This window comes from Oncorhynchus keta, chromosome 14 (assembly GCF_023373465.1).
Source record: "Oncorhynchus keta strain PuntledgeMale-10-30-2019 chromosome 14, Oket_V2, whole genome shotgun sequence".
NCBI classification, from domain to species: Eukaryota; Metazoa; Chordata; class Actinopteri; order Salmoniformes; family Salmonidae; genus Oncorhynchus; species Oncorhynchus keta.
In genome coordinates, this window is record NC_068434.1 from 6,319,172 (window position 1) to 6,338,831 (window position 19,660).

Sequence of the window (19,660 nt, forward strand, 5' to 3'; positions counted from 1 at the left end):
CAGACTAAGGTAAATAAGGACTAGCCGGTAAATCTTTGGAAGCCTGATTATATTATGTAAATGATGTGTGTATTTGGTGTTGACCTGAGGATGCTTCAAAAACCAGGGATGGGACACGAATACATGAGGATTGGGGTGGAATCCCTGGGCAGCCATGTTGTTTGAGGTCACTGTGAATACATGAGGATTGAGTGGAATCCCTGGGCAGCCATGTTGTTTGAGGTCACTGTGAATACATGAGGATTGAGTGGAATCCCTGGGCAGCCATGTTGTTTGAGGTCACTGTGAATACATGAGGATTGGGGTGGAATCCCTGGGCAGCCATGTTGTTTGAGGTCACTGTGAATACATGAGGATGGGGGTGGAATCCCTGGGCAGCCATGTTGTTTGAGGTCACTGTGAATACATGAGGATTGAGTGGAATCCCTGGGCAGCCATGTTGTTTGAGGTCACTGTGAATACATGAGGATTGGGTGGAATCCCTGGGCAGCCATGTTGTTTGAGGTCACTGTGAATACATGAGGATTGAGTGGAATCCCTGGGCAGCCATGTTGTTTGAGGTCACTGTGAATACATGAGGATTGAGTGGAATCCCTGGGCAGCCATGTTGTTTGAGGTCACTGTGAATACATGAGGATTGAGTGGAATCCCTGGGCAGCCATGTTGTTTGAGGTCACTGTGAATACATGAGGATTGGGGTGGAATCCCTGGGCAGCCATGTTGTTTGAGGTCACTGTGAATACATGAGGGTTGAGTGGAATCCCTGGGCAGCCATGTTGTTTGAGGTCACTGTGAATACATGAGGATTGAGTGGAATCCCTGGGCAGCCATGTTGTTTGAGGTCACTGTGAATACATGAGGATTGAGTGGAATCCCTGGGCAGCCATGTTGTTTGAGGTCACTGTGAATACATGAGGATTGAGTGAAATCCCTGGGCAGCCATGTTGTTTGAGGTCAATGTGAATACATGAGGATTGAGTGGAATCCCTGAGCAGCCATGTTGTTTGAGGTCACTGTGAATACATGAGGATTGAGTGGAATCCCTGGGCAGCCATGTTGTTTGAGGTCACTGTGAATACATGAGGATGGGGGTGGAATCCCTGGGCAGCCATGTTGTTTGAGGTCACTGTGAATACATGAGGATTGAGTGGAATCCCTGGGCAGCCATGTTGTTTGAGGTCACTGTGAATACATGAGGATTGGGTGGAATCCCTGGGCAGCCATGTTGTTTGAGGTCACTGTGAATACATGAGGATTGAGTGGAATCCCTGGGCAGCCATGTTGTTTGAGGTCACTGTGAATACATGAGGATTGAGTGGAATCCCTGGGCAGCCATGTTGTTTGAGGTCACTGTGAATACATGAGGATTGAGTGGAATCCCTGGGCAGCCATGTTGTTTGAGGTCACTGTGAATACATGAGGATTGGGGTGGAATCCCTGGGCAGCCATGTTGTTTGAGGTCACTGTGAATACATGAGGATTGGGGTGGAATCCCTGGGCAGCCATGTTGTTTGAGGTCACTGTGAATACATGAGGATTGAGTGGAATCCCTGGGCAGCCATGTTGTTTGAGGTCACTGTGAATACATGAGGATTGAGTGGAATCCCTGGGCAGCCATGTTGTTTGAGGTCACTGTGAATACATGAGGTTTGAGTGGAATCCCTGGGCAGCCATGTTGTTTGAGGTCACTGTGAATACATGAGGATTGAGTGGAATCCCTGGGCAGCCATGTTGTTTGAGGTCACTGTGAATACATGAGGATTGAGTGGAATCCCTGGGCAGCCATGTTGTTTGAGGTCACTGTGAATACATGAGGATTGAGTGGAATCCCTGGGCAGCCATGTTGTTTGAGGTCACTGTGAATACATGAGGATTGAGTGGAATCCCTGGGCAGCCATGTTGTTTGAGGTCACTGTGAATACATGAGGATTGAGTGGAATCCCTGGGCAGCCATGTTGTTTGAGGTCACTGTGAATACATGAGGATTGAGTGGAATCCCTGGGCAGCCATGTTGTTTGAGGTCACTGTGAATACATGAGGGTTGAGTGGAATCCCTGGGCAGCCATGTTGTTTGAGGTCACTGTGAATACATGAGGATTGAGTGGAATCCCTGGGCAGCCATGTTGTTTGAGGTCACTGTGAATACATGAGGATTGAGTGGAATCCCTGGGCAGCCATGTTGTTTGAGGTCACTGTGAATACATGAGGATTGAGTGGAATCCCTGGGCAGCCATGTTGTTTGAGGTCACTGTGAATACATGAGGATTGAGTGGAATCCCTGGGCAGCCATGTTGTTTGAGGTCACTGTGAATACATGAGGATTGAGTGGAATCCCTGGGCAGCCATGTTGTTTGAGGTCACTGTGAATACATGAGGGTTGGGTGGAATCCCTGGGCAGCCATGTTGTTTGAGGTCACTGTGAATACATGAGGATTGAGTGGAATCCCTGGGCAGCCATGTTGTTTGAGGTCACTGTGAATACATGAGGATTGAGTGGAATCCCTGGGCAGCCATGTTGTTTGAGGTCACTGTGAATACATGAGGATTGAGTGGAATCCCTGGGCAGCCATGTTGTTTGAGGTCACTGTGAATACATGAGGATTGAGTGGAATCCCTGGGCAGCCATGTTGTTTGAGGTCACTGTGAATACATGAGGATTGAGTGGAATCCCTGGGCAGCCATGTTGTTTGAGGTCACTGTGAATACATGAGGATTGAGTGGAATCCCTGGGCAGCCATGTTGTTTGAGGTCACTGTGAATACATGAGGATTGAGTGGAATCCCTGGGCAGCCATGTTGTTTGAGGTCACTGTGAATACATGAGGATTGGGGTGGAATCCCTGGGATTGAGTGGATTTGGAGCAAGTCACCTAAACCAAACAACGGACTGAGGTAAAAGAAAAAAACTGAAAGTAATTCCCTTAAATTTTAAGGGGGAAAAAAGCAACTCTTGAAGCGAATTGTGTCAAACCAGCCAATTATCTAGAAGGAACAGTATGACGCACCAACAGACAACAAGAAAACATCATTCCTGTACTGCCGTCTGGAATGAATTCAACCTCAAATGAAAAAGTAAACAAAAGGAAGCTACAACAACTTCAGGTGAACTACTGCCCGGTCACATGACCTTCACTGACCAGTCATGGCAGAGTAGCCCGGTCACGTGACCTTCACTGACCAGTCATGGCAGAGTGGCCCACTACAACAACTTCAGGTGAGTTACTGGATTTATTGTTGGCCCACTTTTACAAATCAGAGTTACTTTAAAATGTTAGTTTTACACAACACAACACAGTGAGGTCTAAATGTAACACAACACAGTTAAACCTAAATGTAACCCAACACAGTGGGGCCTAAATGTAACACAACACAGTGGGGCCTAAATGTAACACAACACAGTTAAACCTAAATGTAACCCAACACAGTTAAACCTAAATGTAACACAACACAGTGAGGCCTAAATGTAACACAACACAGTGAGGCCTAAATGTAACACAACACAGTGAGGTCTAAATGTAACACAACACAGTGAGGCCTAAATGTAACACAACACAGTGAGGCCTAAATGTAACACAACACAGTGAGGTCTAAATGTAACACAACACAGTTAAACCTAAATGTAACACAACACAGTTAAACCTAAATGTAACACAACACAGTTAAACCTAAATGTAACACAACACAGTTAAACCTAAATGTAACACAACACAGTTAAACCTAAATGTAACACAACACAGTGAGGCCTAAATGTAACACAACACAGTGGGGCCTAAATGTAACACAACACAGTGAGGTCTAAATGTAACACAACACAGTGAGGTCTAAATGTAACACAACACAGTTAAACCTAAATGTAACACAACACAGTGAGGCCTAAATGTAACACAACACAGTGAAACCTAAATGTAACACAACACAGTTAAACCTAAATGTAACCCAACACAGTGGGGCCTAAATGTAACACAACACAGTTAAACCTAAATGTAACACAACACAGTTAAACCTAAATGTAACACAACACAGTGAGGCCTAAATGTAACACAACACAGTGAGGCCTAAATGTAACACAACACAGTGGGGCCTAAATGTAACACAACACAGTGGGGCCTAAATGTAACACAACACAGTGAGGCCTAAATGTAACACAACACAGTGAGGTCTAAATGTAACACAACACAGTGGGGTCTAAATGTAACACAACACAGTGGGGCCTAAATGTAACACAACACAGTTAAACCTAAATGTAACACAACACAGTGGGGTCTAAATGTAACACAACACAGTGGGGTCTAAATGTAACACAACACAGTGAGGCCTAAATGTAACACAACACAGTTAAACCTAAATGTAACACAACACAGTTAAACCTAAATGTAACACAACACAGTGAGGTCTAAATGTAACACAACACAGTTAAACCTAAATGTAACACAACACAGTGAGGCCTAAATGTAACACAACACAGTGAGGTCTAAATGTAACACAACACAGTGAGGCCTAAATGTAACACAACACAGTGAGGCCTAAATGTAACACAACACAGTGAGGCCTAAATGTAACACAACACAGTGAGGCCTAAATGTAACACAACACAGTTAAACCTAAATGTAACACAACACAGTGAGGCCTAAATGTAACACAACACAGTGGGGTCTAAATGTAACACACAACACAGTGGGGTCTAAATGTATTTATGTGACAGAAATATAACAGAAACAATATCATAATGACTAATTTAATTTCTATATTGGTCTTGTCTTTCTAAGGTCCTGTGGACAAACATATACATCTACGTAAAGAAGACAAATGCTGTTGCTCTTTAGGGAATGTTTCAAAACCTGGCCAGACGAAAGACAGATGAGCTGGGGGACTTGTTGACCGACTTGTTGACCGAGATCCTTGATAGTCAGCGACTCCTGGAAGGTACCACTTGGGCAGCCATGTTGTTTGAGGTCACTGTAAAGCGCTGCTGTTGCAATCGTGACAATGTAGTATCTTCCTGTTTGAACGTGCAATGTGTTTCCTGTCTCCACATTGTAGTTGGCTTGGGCAGCAGCGTCAAGAACCTTGATGTAATTGTCTTTCAGTTCATGTAATGTGGGCCTCCCGACTGGTGCAGCGGTCTAAGGATCTGCATCTCAGTGCGAGCAGGTGTCACTATAGTCCCTGGTTCAAAACCAGGCTGCATCACATCCGGCCGTGATTGGGAGTCCCACAGGGCGGCTGCCCAGTGTCGTTAGGGTAGGCCATCATGGTATATAAGAATTTGTTCTTAACTGACTTGCCTGGTTAAAAATATTTAAAAAAATATAGCATTGTGGACTATTCTGCACATACAGTAGGGCAAAATGTATTTAGTCAGCCACCAATTGTGCAAGTTCTCTCACTTAAAAAGATGAGAGAGGCCTGTAATTTTCATCATAGGTACAGGGTAGCCTAGTGGTTAGAGCATTGGACTAGTAACCGAAAGGTTGCAAGTTCAAATCCCCGAGCTGACAAGGTACAAAATCTGTCGTTCTGCCCCTGAACAGGCAGTTAACCCACTGTTCCTAGGCCGTCATTGAAAATAAGAATTTGTTCTTAACTGACTTGCCTAGTTAAATAAAGGTAAAAAATAAAAACTATGACAGACAAAATGAGAAAAAAAAATCCAGAATATCACATTGTAGGTTTTTTTATGAATTTATTTACAAATTATGGTGGAAAATAAGTATTTGATCACCTACAAACAAGCATGATTTCTACTTTTTTGCCCCACTGTGAATGACAATGGAATGCTCCAGATGCTTAAAACCTCAAGGGGAACAGTACTGGGAGGGATGGGCCCTTTCCCCTGAAGAGAGTCAGATGAAAGCCTTGGCTCAAGAAAGCAAATTATATCAGCTGCATTTTCTTTGTACATATGGAAACGGTCACAGAAATTGATTTCATCAAAATCATTCAGTGGGTTTGGCTCCTGTCTGGCCTTGGAGGTGTTTTTTGATCATCGTTGAAATAGTCCCGGTAATTAATTTCCCGGTAATTCATTTTCCTCCATAGCCGACATCCGACGTCACTTTGTGACTGTGGTAACTAGCGACAACCGTTGTACAGACTGTCATTGACGCTCTTCCGTCAGAGAGCGTCTACCAATCAGAACAATAGGAGGGGACGGACAGAGCTGGGTTAGGTTGTCAACTGTCTGATTGGACCATAACAAACCAATCAGAACAATAGGAGGGGACGGACAGAGCAGGGTTAGGTTGTCAACTGTCTGATTGGACCATAACAAACCAATCATAATAGGAGGGGACGGACAGAGCAGGGTTAGGTTGTCAACTGTCTGATTGGACCATAACAAACCAATCAGAACAATAGGAGGGGACGGACAGAGCAGGGTTAGGTTGTCAACTGTCTGATTGGACCACAACAAACCAATCAGAACAATAGGAGGGGACGGACAGAGCAGGGTTAGGTTGTCAACTGTCTGATTGGGCCACAACAAACCAATCAGAACAATAGGAGGGGACGGACAGAGCAGGGTTAGTTTGTCAACTGTCTGATTGGACCACAACAAACCAATCAGAACAATAGGAGGGGACGGACAGAGCAGGGTTAGGTTGTCAACTGTCTGATTGGACCATAACAAACCAATCAGAACAATAGGAGGGGACGGACAGAGCAGGGTTAGGTTGTCAACTGTCTGATTGGGCCACAACAAACCAATCAGAACAATAGGAGGGGACGGACAGAGCAGGGTTAGTTTGTCAACTGTCTGATTGGACCACAACAAACCAATCAGAACAATAGGAGGGGACGGACAGAGCAGGGTTAGGTTGTCAACTGTCTGATTGGACCATAACAAACCAATCAGAACAATAGGAGGGGACGGACAGAGCAGGGTTAGGTTGTCAACTGTCTGATTGGACCATAACAAACCAATCAGAACAATAGGAGGGGACGGACAGAGCAGGGTTAGGTTGTCAACTGTCTGATTGGACCATAACAAACCAATCAGAACAATAGGAGGGGACGGACAGAGCAGGGTTAGGTTGTCAACTGTCTGATCGGGCCACAACAAACCAATCAGAACAATAGGAGGGGACGGACAGAGCAGGGTTAGGTTGTCAACTGTCTGATTGGACCACAACAAACCAATCAGAACAATAGGAGGGGACGGACAGAGCAGGGTTCGGTTGTCAACTGTCTGATTGGACCACAACAAACCAATCAGAATAATAGGAGGGGACGGACAGAGCAGGGTTAGGTTGTCAACTGTCTGATTGGACCACAACAAACCAATCAGAACAATAGGAGGAGACGGACAGAACAGGGTTAGGTTGTCAACTGTCTGATTGGGCCACAACAAACCAATCATAATAGGAGGGGACGGACAGAACAGGGTTCGGTTGTCAACTGTCTGATTGGACCACAACAAACCAATCATAATAGGAGGGGACGGACAGAGCAGGGTTAGGTTGTCAACTGTCTGATTGGACCATAACAAACCAATCAGAACAATAGGAGGGGACGGACAGAGCAGGGTTAGGTTGTCAACTGTCTGATCGGGCCACAACAAACCAATCAGAACAATAGGAGGGGACGGACAGAGCAGGGTTAGGTTGTCAACTGTCTGATTGGACCACAACAAACCAATCAGAACAATAGGAGGGGACGGACAGAGCAGGGTTAGGTTGTCAACTGTCTGATTGGACCACAACAAACCAATCAGAACAATAGGAGGGGACGGACAGAGCAGGGTTAGGTTGTCAACTGTCTGATTGGACCACAACAAACCAATCAGAACAATAGGAGGGGACGGACAGAGCAGGGTTCGGTTGTCAACTGTCTGATTGGACCACAACAAACCAATCATAATAGGAGGGGACGGACAGAGCAGGGTTAGGTTGTCAACTGTCTGATTGGACCACAACAAACCAATCGGAACAATAGGAGGAGACGGACAGAACAGGGTTCGGTTGTCAACTGTCTGATTGGACCACAACAAACCAATCAGAACAATAGGAGGGGACGGACAGAGCAGGGTTAGGTTGTCAACTGTCTGATTGGACCACAACAAACCAATCGGAACAATAGGAGGAGACGGACAGAACAGGGTTCGGTTGTCAACTGTCTGATTGGACCACAACAAACCAATCAGAACAATAGGAGGGGACGGACAGAGCAGGGTTAGGATGTCAACTGTCTGATTGGACCACAACAAACCAATCAGAACAATAGGAGGGGACGGACAGAGCAGGGTTAGGTTGTCAACTGTCTGATTGGACCATAACAAACCAATCCACCCACTTATTTGTGCTTCTGAGAGTCAAGAAGGAGGTCGAAGTTTACCGAGTCTGCGCCTGGCTGGTATCAACAAGACACGAGGCCGAAGACACGTTAAAATAAATCGAACCACCGGGATTTGCAGGCGATAGTTAATGAACGGTTCTTGCGGAGATTCGGTGCGATTGCACGGTGGTTACATGTGTGTCGTAGCTAGTTTATGTTGATAGAAGCAAGTGGAGACAGTTAGCCAACCATCAGAGCCTAGCGGGGAAGTATCCCCAGACAAGTAGCGGGCTGAAGGCAAGGGTTTCTTCGATTAAACAAAATCGTTTGACAAAGGAGCAGTAGGACATCTTCTAGCCAGTCGCTTACCGTGTTCACAACACCGATATCTTGCTATATGCTCCTTTGTGCGTTCACCTACTACAGCCCGGTTTGGTGCAGCAACGCCTGTATGAGTGCCTGAGTAGCCACGCACTATGGCTGGCTGATATTACATTGGATCTCGCTCACAGCCGTGCATCTACTGTCACATTATGTCGCTTTAACGGCAACATACTAAACTGCGGAGCTCATTTAGTTGTCAACTCGGAAGCAGAGGTTCTTAGCCAGATATCTAACTAAACAGCTGACCAGTCGGTCGAGTGGAGCAACATTTCCTCGCCTTGCTGTGTCATGACATTTAATTAAAGTGCAAGTCAAGTCATTTCAAAGAGTACGCAAGATAGGAACATTTGGCATAAGTAGATAGGTGGGGACAGGAATCCCACATTTAACGTTGGCTACTGTCGACCGTAAGTTGAACCAAAGGACTGTATTTGTAGGTCGGTCTCGACAGCACAGAATGAAGAAGTTCTCCCGTATGTCGGAGAGCGGCGGTCCGGGAGGGGGGTCCGGGTCGGGCTCTGGAGTCGTTAGTAACTGCTTCGGGAAAGTGTTCGCCGTGGGCCGGTATCAAGTCACGGTGGAAGAACTCATCGCAGAAGGTGTGTAAATCTCTCCTTTTATATAACGTTAGGCTATTGCACGTAAAGTACATCAAATCTAGATTTATTGATGGCATACACATATTTAGCAGATGTTATTATTGCGGGTGTTTACGAAATGCTTGTGTTTCTAGCTCCAATAGTGCAGTAATATCTAACAATACACGGATCTTAAGTCAAAGAATGGCATTTAGCAATATTAGGACTGTGTGTGTGTGTGTGTGTGTGTGTGTGTGTGTGTGTGTGTGTGTGTATAAATGTATAACACACACAGAGTAGTATATGTAGAGGAATAGGATGGCCTTGACCCAAATACAGTGCATTCCGACAGCATTCAGATCCCTTGACTTTTTCCACATTTTTGGTACATTACAGCCTTATTCTATAATGGATAATATAAAATGTTTTCCTTACCAATCTACACGTAATGACAAAGCGAAAATTAATTTGCAAACAATTATATTTTTTTATTTTATTTACATCAGTATTCAGACTCTAAGCTATGAGACTTGAAATTGAGCTCAGGTGCATCCTGTTTCCATTGGTCACCCTTGAGATGTTTTGACAACTTGATTAGAGTCTACCTGTGGTAGATGTAATTGATTGGACATGATTTGGAAAGGCACACACCTGTCTATATAAAGGTCCCATAGTTGACAGTGCATGTCAGAGCAAAAAAACAAGCCATGAGGTCGAAGGAATTGTTCGTAGAGCTCCGAGACAGGATTGTGTCGAGTGCACAGATCTGGGGAAGGGTACCAAAACATTTCTTTAGCATTAAAGGCGTGATGGCAGGAGGAGACTGGGATATGGAGACTGGGATAGGGAGACTGGGATAGGGAGACTGGGATAGGGAGACTGGGATATATCCTCATAGTGGGCCGTGTCGGTGACACTGTGTTATCCTCATAGTGGGCCGTGTGGGTGACACTGTGTTATCCTCATAGTGGGCCGTGTGGGTGGCACTGTGTTATCCTCATAGTGGGCCGTGTGGGTGACACTGTGTTATCCTCATAGTGGGCCGTGTCGGTGACACTGTTATCCTCATAGTGGGCCGTGTGGGTGACACTGTGTTATCCTCATAGTGGGCCGTGTGGGTGGCACTGTGTTATCCTCATAGTGGGCCGTGTCGGTGACACTGTGTTATCCTCATAGTGGGCCGTGTCGGTGACACTGTGTTATCCTCATAGTGGGCCGTGTTGGTGACACTGTGTTATCCTCATAGTGGGCCGTGTGGGTGACACTGTGTTATCCTCATAGTGGGCCGTGTGGGTGACACTGTGTTATCCTCATAGTGGGCCGTGTGGGTGACACTGTGTTATCCTCATAGTGGGCCGTGTCGGTGACACTGTGTTATCCTCATAGTGGGCCGTGTCGGTGACACTGTGTTATCCTCATAGTGGGCCGTGTTGGTGACACTGTGTTATCCTCATAGTGGGCCGTGTCGGTGACACTGTGTTATCCTCATAGTGGGCCGTGTTGGTGACACTGTGTTATCCTCATAGTGGGCCGTGTCGGTGACACTGTGTTATCCTCATAGTGGGCCGTGTCGGTGACACTGTGTTATCCTCAGTGGGCCGTGTCGGTGACACATATCTTCAATATATAATTATATGAAATATAAGAACAGTTAGATGCAATATGTCTAAATACTGGTCTGATGTCTGCTGTGCTCTGTCTTCCTATAACGTCAGCCACGGAGAACGAGAGACCACAGTTCATGTTAAGAGGCGGTGGCCCGAATCGACAGCACTGTGTTTTTTTCCTCAAAGAAGGTGTTTGTGAGCACAACATCGGTGTCTTGTGACATGCCCCGAACCCAGTACATATACATCCACCCACTGGCTGTTTTTCTTCCATAAACCGGTTTTCACCCCAAGGTATTTAGCTATTCTGCCCTACCAAGCAAAAAGGCAGTAGCTGCTCATAGCGTAGAACTGAGAAAAAGCTTTTTATTTACCTTGGTTTCACAGTAACTTTATGCTAAGGTTACTGCTAACATGACCCCCATTTTCCCCAGAACACAATATGAGGCAGGATACTTGTCCACATGTATTTAATGTAGCAAAAAAATGACTTATTTGACACAATTAGCAGTTACTGCCTTTTTTTTTCTTCTTGGTTGGGCAGTAATTGACAGCTGCTCTTTTTAAGTACAGTACATATCAGGGAGTCAAGTTTGTTCTACATGATGTATTTCTACATTATCTATTTCTATCTAGAACTTTCCACAATATTGCTTTTTTTTTTTTAACATGGGCCTACACTCAAAGCCCCCACCCCTCTCGTTGACTGTAAACATAGAAAGGGGCACAAGTCCTGGAAAAAAATAAATAAAAAACATTAGACCAGTCAACAGCTCACTAATACTAACTTGGCCAAATGTGGTTGAGTCAGCATCTAGCCTATGAGACTGCTTCCTGAGCCTTACAGGGTGTTCTACTCTCACCTAGCAACAAGTCACTGACGAACCACCTAACCTGTTCTACCACTTATCATTTCAAAAACAAACAGGTGTGTGTGTGTGTGTGTGTGTGTGTGTGTTCATTTGTCTGCTTCGGTGAGTTAACATTTTTTTCTCCCCCTGGCTGTTCTGGGCACACCGTTTTCTCGAGGCGAGCTGATGTCTACACCCCTCTGTCGGTAATTGGTCAACATTAGGGGACTCTTAAATAAAGTCTTGGTTGTCGTTTAACGAGAGGCAACTCGTTTTCGTGCACATTTTTTTTTTCATTGCGAAACACTAGTTAGATAATCCTCACGTATCACTAACACACCAGTGGCATTAGGCATTTTACGTTTGTATTTTATTTAGTTTGGTCATTTTAAACTAAAATATCCTTAAGTCTTAGTGACATTTTGTCATTTGAATAATGATTTAATCTAGTTATTGGCAATCGGTGGTCCTATCCGGCTGCCCTGTCTCCTGGTTGTCCCCATACAGCCCCTCCTCTCTCCTGGTTGTCCCCATACGGCCTCTCCTCTCTCCTGGTTGTCCCCATACGGCCCCTCTCTCCTGGTTGTCCCCATACGGCCCCTCTCTCCTGGTTGTCCCCATACGGCCCCTCTCTCCTGGTTGTCCCCGTACGGCCCCTCTCTCCTGGTTGTCCCCGTACGGCCCCTCTCTCCTGGTTGTCCCCGTACGGCCCCTCTCTCCTGGTTGTCCCCATACGGCCCCTCCTCTCTCCTGGTTGTCCCCATACGGCCCCTCCTCTCTCCTGGTTGTCCCCACACGGCCCCTCCTCTCTCCTGGTTGTCCCCACACGGCCCCTCCTCTCTCCTGGTTGTCCCCATACGGCCCCTCCTCTCTCCTGGTTGTCCCCATACGGCCCCTCCTCTCTCCTGGTTGTCCCCATACGGCCCCTCCTCTCTCCTGGTTGTCCCCATACGGCCTCTCCTCTCTCCTGGTTGTCCCCATACGGCCCCTCTCTCCTGGTTGTCCCCATACGGCCCCTCCTCTCTCCTGGTTGTCCCCATACGGCCCCTCTCTCCTGGTTGTCCCCATACGGCCTCTCCTCTCTCCTGGTTGTCCCCACACGGCCCCTCTCTCCTGGTTGTCCCCACACGGCCTCTCCTCTCTCCTGGTTGTCCCCACACGGCCCCTCTCTCCTGGTTGTCCCCACACGGCCCCTCTCTCCTGGTTGTCCCCACACGGCCCCTCTCTCCTGGTTGTCCCCACACGGCCCCTCTCTCCTGGTTGTCCCCACACGGCCCCTCTCTCCTGGTTGTCCCCACACGGCCCCTCTCTCCTGGTTGTCCCCACACGGCCCCTCTCTCCTGGTTGTCCCCACACGGCCCCTCCTCTCTCCTGGTTGTCCCCGCACGGCCCCTCCTCTCTCCTGGTTGTCCCCGCACGGCCCCTCCTCTCTCCTGGTTGTCCCCGCACGGCCCCTCCTCTCTCCTGGTTGTCCCCGCACGGCCCCTCCTCTCTCCTGGTTGTCCCCGCACGGCCCCTCCTCTCTCCTGGTTGTCCCCGCACGGCCCCTCCTCTCTCCTGGTTGTCCCCGCACGGCCCCTCCTCTCTCCTGGTTGTCCCCGCACGGCCCCTCTCTCCTGGTTGTCCCCGTCCTGGGTCCCCCCCCCCTCTCCTGGTTGTCCCCGCACGGCCCCTCTCTCCTGGTTGTCCCCGTACGGCCCCTCTCTCCTGGTTGTCCCCGCACGGCCCCTCTCTCCTGGTTGTCCCCGCACGGCCCCTCTCTCCTGGTTGTCCCCGTACGGCCCCTCTCTCCTGGTTGTCCCCGCACGGCCCCTCTCTCCTGGTTGTCCCCGTACGGCCCCTCTCTCCTGGTTGTCCCCGTACGGCCCCCTCTCTCCTGGTTGTCCCCGCACGGCCCCTCTCTCCTGGTTGTCCCCTACGGCCCCTCTCTCCTGGTTGTCCCCCACGGCCCCTCTCTCCTGGTTGTCCCCGCACGGCCCCCCTCTCTCCTGGTTGTCCCCACGGCCCCCCTCTCTCCTGGTTGTCCCCGTACGGCCCCTCTCTCCTGGTTGTCCCCGTACGGCCCCTCCTCTCTCCTGGTTGTCCCCGTACGGCCCCTCCTCTCTCCTGGTTGTCCCCGTACGGCCCCTCCCTCTCCTGGTTGTCCCCGCACGGCCCCTCCTCTCTCCTGGTTGTCCCCATACGGCCCTTCCTCTCTCCTGGTTGTCCCCATACGGCCTCTCCTCTCTCCTGGTTGTCCCCATACGGCCCCTCCTCTCTCTCCTGGTTGTCCCCACACGGCCTGGTGGCGTCTGTTAGCGGGTCGTTGCTGGTGTGACTTGGCCCTCTGTGCCTCTAACCCTGCTGTCCCTCTAGCAGCCTGGTGGCGTCTGTTAGCGGGCCGTTGCTGGTGTGACTTGGCTCTCTGTGTCCAGAACTAACTCAATGAATAATTCTCAGACCCCCTCTTTGTCCTCCCTCTCTCTCCAAACCCCCACTACTCCGTTTCCTCCTGCCATTAGTCAACAGCAGTTGTTCAATGAAAAGCATGAGTTTCCCCTTCGAAGCCTCAAACAGAATATTTTCTAGTCTATAGGTGGAAGTAGTGTGAGTTGCCTAACCTCAAACGTTTTCTCTATCCTTTTGCCAAGCCAATACAGGGTCTCTCTGTTGATTTGCCTTGACATTTAACAGTGTGCTGTAAAACATGCTGTTTTTAACCCGAGTCATTGTATGCCAGTGGTTGTGTGATCTACTGAAGGAGCGCGCAACACACAGCAGAGTGGTATCTAGCGATTAACAGGAACTCGTCTACGTCTCACCAGTGCCTCTGTTCTGAGACAGTGACCTCAGTGTTGATAAGCAGATTTTAGCGACAGGAAGTCATCTGTGAGCTAGTCATCATTGGCTTACTATCTCTCTTCCTCAACTGATCTCTCGGCGGAAACTTTTTCTTGACTTTTGTACGTCCTACTCTGTCGTCTCGACACCGTTTGACGCAATGGCCTGAAACTCCTCTTTTTGTTGCACGTTATATTGAGGAGCTGCAGCTCTAGTACTGTGTGACAGATTTTCTGCCCAATCTGTGTCTTAATTCTACAAAATTATGCAAATGTAACTTTTTAAAACATAACATTAACAAGGCTATAGACTGATAAGCATGATAAGATTTTAAAATGTATTTCAATCGACTGCTATTTCCAGTAACAACTAGGCTAAAACGTTATTTTGTGACTTTTTTTTTTTGAGGGCACATTTTATCAGCTGAATTTTTTTTCGGACGGCTAATGGAAACTCCTGGCGTGTGCTTGGCGTGTGCTTGGCGTGTGCTTGGCGTGTGCTTGGCGTGTGCTTGACGTGTGCTTGGCGTGTGCTTGGCGTGTGCTTGTCAAACAGCCAACGTTTACATTCTAGGAAATGTCTCCAGTTGTCACCTAATAACTTCACCTTATTCAGTGTCTGCTTTATTTTTGATTTCATCTACCAATCAGTGCCCTTCTTTGTCGAGGCATTGGGGGTGACCTCCTGGTCTTTTGTTGAGGCATTGGGGGGGAAAACCTCCTGGTCTTTTGTCGAGGCATTGGGGGTGACCTCCCTGGTCTTTTGTCGAGGCATTGGGGGTGACCTCCTGGTCTTTTGTCGAGGCATTGGGGGTGACCTCCTGGTCTTTTGTCGAGGCATTGGGGGTGACCTCCTGGTCTTTTGTCGAGGCATTGGGGGAAACCTCCCTGGTCTTTTGTCGAGGCATTGGGGGAAACCTCCCTGGTCTTTTGTCGAGGCATTGTGGGGGGATCTCCCTGGTCTTTTGTCGAGGCATTGTGGGGGGGGATCTCCCTGGTCTTTTGTCGAGGCATTGGGGGAAACCTCCCTGGTCTTTTGTCGTTTTGAATCTTATGTTTTGAAATCCACTGCTTGACTGAGGAACTTTACAGAGATGAAGTCATTAAAACATAATCACGCTAAACACTATTACGGCACACAATCCCTGCAATTTATTATGTGACCTGTTAAGCACATTTTTACTCCTGAACCTATTCCGACTTGCCATAACAAAGACGATGAATACTTGAGTCAAGACATTTCAGCTTTTTACATTTTGTGTAAACATTTCTAAACAAATAATTGCACTTGACCTTGTGTGATATTGTCTCCTTGTCCTACTCTAGCACCCTGTAATGAATGGGTGGATTGTGTCTCCTTGTCCTACTCTCGCACCCTGTAAAGAATGGGTGGATTGTGTCTCCTTGTCCTACTCTAGCACCCTGTAATGAATGGGTGGATTGTGTCTCCTTGTCGTACTCTAGCACCCTGTAATGAATGGGTGGATTGTGTCTCCTTGTCCTACTCTCGCACCCTGTAAAGAATGGGTGTATTGTGTCTCCTTGTCCTACTCTAGCACCCTGTAAAGAATGGGTGGATTGTGTCTCCTTGTCCTACTCTAGCACCCTGTAATGAATGGGTGGATTGTGTCTCCTTGTCCTACTCTAGCACCCTGTAAAGAATGGGTGGATTGTGTCTCCTTGTCCTACTCTAGCACCCTGTAAAGAATGGGTGGATTGTGTCTCCTTGTCCTACTCTAGCACCCTGTAAAGAATGGGTGGATTGTGTCTCCTTGTCCTACTCTAGCACCCTGTAAAGAATGGGTGGATTGTGTCTCCTTGTCCTACTCTAGCACCCTGTAATGAATGGGTGGATTGTGTCTCCTTGTCGTACTCTAGCACCCTGTAAAGAATGGGTGGATTGTGTCTCCTTGTCGTACTCTAGCACCCTGTAAAGAATGGGTGGATTGTGTCTCCTTGTCGTACTCTAGCACCCTGTAAAGAATGGGTGGATTGTGTCTCCTTGTCCTACTCTAGCACCCTGTAAAGAATGGGTGGATTGTGTCTCCTTGTCCTACTCTAGCACCCTGTAATGAATGGGTGGATTGTGTCTCCTTGTCGTACTCTAGCACCCTGTAATGAATGGGTGGATTGTGTCTCCTTGTCCTACTCTAGCACCCTGTAATGAATGGGTGGATTGTGTCTCCTTGTCCTACTCTAGCACCCTGTAATGAATGGGTGGATTGTGTCTCCTTGTCGTACTCTAGCACCCTGTAAAGAATGGGTGGATTGTGTCTCCTTGTCGTACTCTAGCACCCTGTAATGAATGGGTGGATTGTGTCTCCTTGTCGTACTCTAGCACCCTGTAAAGAATGGGTGGATTGTGTCTCCTTGTCGTACTCTAGCACCCTGTAAAGAATGGGTGGATTGTGTCTCCTTGTCGTACTCTAGCACCCTGTAAAGAATGGGTGGATTGTGTCTCCTTGTCGTACTCTAGCACCCTGTAATGAATGGGTGGATTGTGTCTCCTTGTCGTACTCTAGCACCCTGTAAAGAATGGGTGGATTGTGTCTCCTTGTCGTACTCTAGCACCCTGTAAAGAATGGGTGGATTGTGTCTCCTTGTCGTACTCTAGCACCCTGTAAAGAATGGGTGGATTGTGTCTCCTTGTCGTACTCTAGCACCCTGTAAAGAATGGGTGGATTGTGTCTCCTTGTCGTACTCTAGCACCCTGTAAAGAATGGGTGGATTGTGTCTCCTTGTCGTACTCTAGCACCCTGTAAAGAATGGGTGGATTGTGTCTCCTTGTCGTACTCTAGCACCCTGTAAAGAATGGGTGGATTGTGTCTCCTTGTCGTACTCTAGCACCCTGTAAAGAATGGGTGGATTGTGTCTCCTTGTCGTACTCTAGCACCCTGTAAAGAATGGGTGGATTGTGTCTCCTTGTCGTACTCTAGCACCCTGTAAAGAATGGGTGGATTGTGTCTCCTTGTCGTACTCTAGCACCCTGTAAAGAATGGGTGGATTGTGTCTCCTTGTCGTACTCTAGCACCCTGTAATGAATGGGTGGATTGTGTCTCCTTGTCGTACTCTAGCACCCTGTAAAGAATGGGTGGATTGTGTCTCCTTGTCGTACTCTAGCACCCTGTAATGAATGGGTGGATTGTGTCTCCTTGTCGTACTCTAGCACCCTGTAATGAATGGGTGGATTGTGTCTCCTTGTCGTACTCTAGCACCCTGTAATGAATGGGTGGATTGTGTCTCCTTGTCCTACTCTCGCACCCTGTAATGAATGGGTGGATTGTGTCTCCTTGTCCTACTCTAGTACCCTGTAAAGAATGGGTGGATTGTGTCTCCTTGTCCTACTCTAGTACCCTGTAATGAATGGGTGGATTGTGTCTCCTTGTCCTACTCTAGTACCCTGTAATGAATGGGTGGATTGTGTCTCCTTGTCCTACTCTAGCACCCTGTAATGAATGGGTGGATTGTGTCTCCTTGTCCTACTCTCGCACCCTGTAATGAATGGGTGGATTGTGTCTCCTTGTCCTACTCTAGTACCCTGTAAAGAATGGGTGGATTGTGTCTCCTTGTCCTACTCTAGCACCCTGTAATGAATGGGTGGATTGCGTCTCCTTGTCGTACTCTAGCACCCTGTAATGAATGGGTGGATTGTGTCTCCTTGTCCTACTCTCGCACCCTGTAATGAATGGGTGGATTGTGTCTCCTTGTCCTACTCTAGCACCCTGTAAAGAATGGGTGGATTGTGTCTCCTTGTCCTACTCTAGCACCCTGTAATGAATGGGTGGATTGTGTCTCCTTGTCCTACTCTCGCACCCTGTAATGAATGGGTGGATTGTGTCTCCTTGTCCTACTCTAGTACCCTGTAAAGAATGGGTGGATTGTGTCTCCTTGTCCTACTCTAGCACCCTGTAATGAATGGGTGGATTGTGTCTCCTTGTCGTACTCTAGCACCCTGTAAAGAATGGGTGGATTGTGTCTCCTTGTCCTACTCTAGCACCCTGTAATGAATGGGTGGATTGTGTCTCCTTGTCGTACTCTAGCACCCTGTAATGAATGGGTGGATTGTGTCTCCTTGTCGTACTCTAGCACCCTGTAAAGAATGGGTGGATTGTGTCTCCTTGTCCTACTCTAGCACCCTGTAATGAATGGGTGGATTGTGTCTCCTTGTCGTACTCTAGCACCCTGTAATGAATGGGTGGATTGTGTCTCCTTGTCGTACTCTAGCACCCTGTAATGAATGGGTGGATTGTGTCTCCTTGTCCTACTCTAGCACCCTGTAATGAATGGGTGGATTGTGTCTCCTTGTCGTACTCTAGCACCCTGTAAAGAATGGGTGGATTGTGTCTCCTTGTCCTACTCTAGCACCCTGTAATGAATGGGTGGATTGTGTCTCCTTGTCGTACTCTAGCACCCTGTAAAGAATGGGTGGATTGTGTCTCCTTGTCCTACTCTCGCACCCTGTAAAGAATGGGTGGATTGTGTCTCCTTGTCGTACTCTAGCACCCTGTAAAGAATGGGTGGATTGTGTCTCCTTGTCGTACTCTAGCACCCTGTAAAGAATGGGTGGATTGTGTCTCCTTGTCGTACTCTAGCACCCTGTAAAGAATGGGTGGATTGTGTCTCCTTGTCGTACTCTAGCACCCTGTAAAGAATGGGTGGATTGTGTCTCCTTGTCGTACTCTAGCACCCTGTAATGAATGGGTGGATTGTGTCTCCTTGTCGTACTCTAGCACCCTGTAATGAATGGGTGGATTGTGTCTCCTTGTCCTACTCTCGCACCCTGTAATGAATGGGTGGATTGTGTCTCCTTGTCCTACTCTAGCACCCTGTAATGAATGGGTGGATTGTGTCTCCTTGTCCTACTCTCGCACCCTGTAATGAATGGGTGGATTGTGTCTCCTTGTCCTACTCTAGTACCCTGTAAAGAATGGGTGGATTGTGTCTCCTTGTCCTACTCTAGCACCCTGTAATGAATGGGTGGATTGTGTCTCCTTGTCGTACTCTAGCACCCTGTAATGAATGGGTGGATTGTGTCTCCTTGTCCTAATCTCGCACCCTGTAATGAATGGGTGGATTGTGTCTCCTTGTCCTACTCTAGCACCCTGTAATGAATGGGTGGATTGTGTCTCCTTGTCCTACTCTCGCACCCTG

The 19,660-nt window shown here is 47.8% G+C and overlaps 1 protein-coding gene across 1 annotated transcript in view; it reads left to right on the forward strand.

Moving 5' to 3' along the window:
* The first annotated feature begins 8,085 nt into the window (after window positions 1-8,085).
* The window catches only part of LOC118381659 (BMP-2-inducible protein kinase-like), a 118,791-nt gene continuing 107,216 nt past the window's right edge, over window positions 8,086-19,660 (forward strand). Inside the window, exons 1-2 of the mRNA XM_052462663.1 lie at window positions 8,086-8,100; window positions 8,245-9,253. Coding sequence (XP_052318623.1) covers window positions 9,112-9,253 — 142 coding nt within the window. The 5' untranslated portion in view covers window positions 8,086-8,100; window positions 8,245-9,111. The remainder of the gene's footprint in view (window positions 8,101-8,244; window positions 9,254-19,660) is intronic.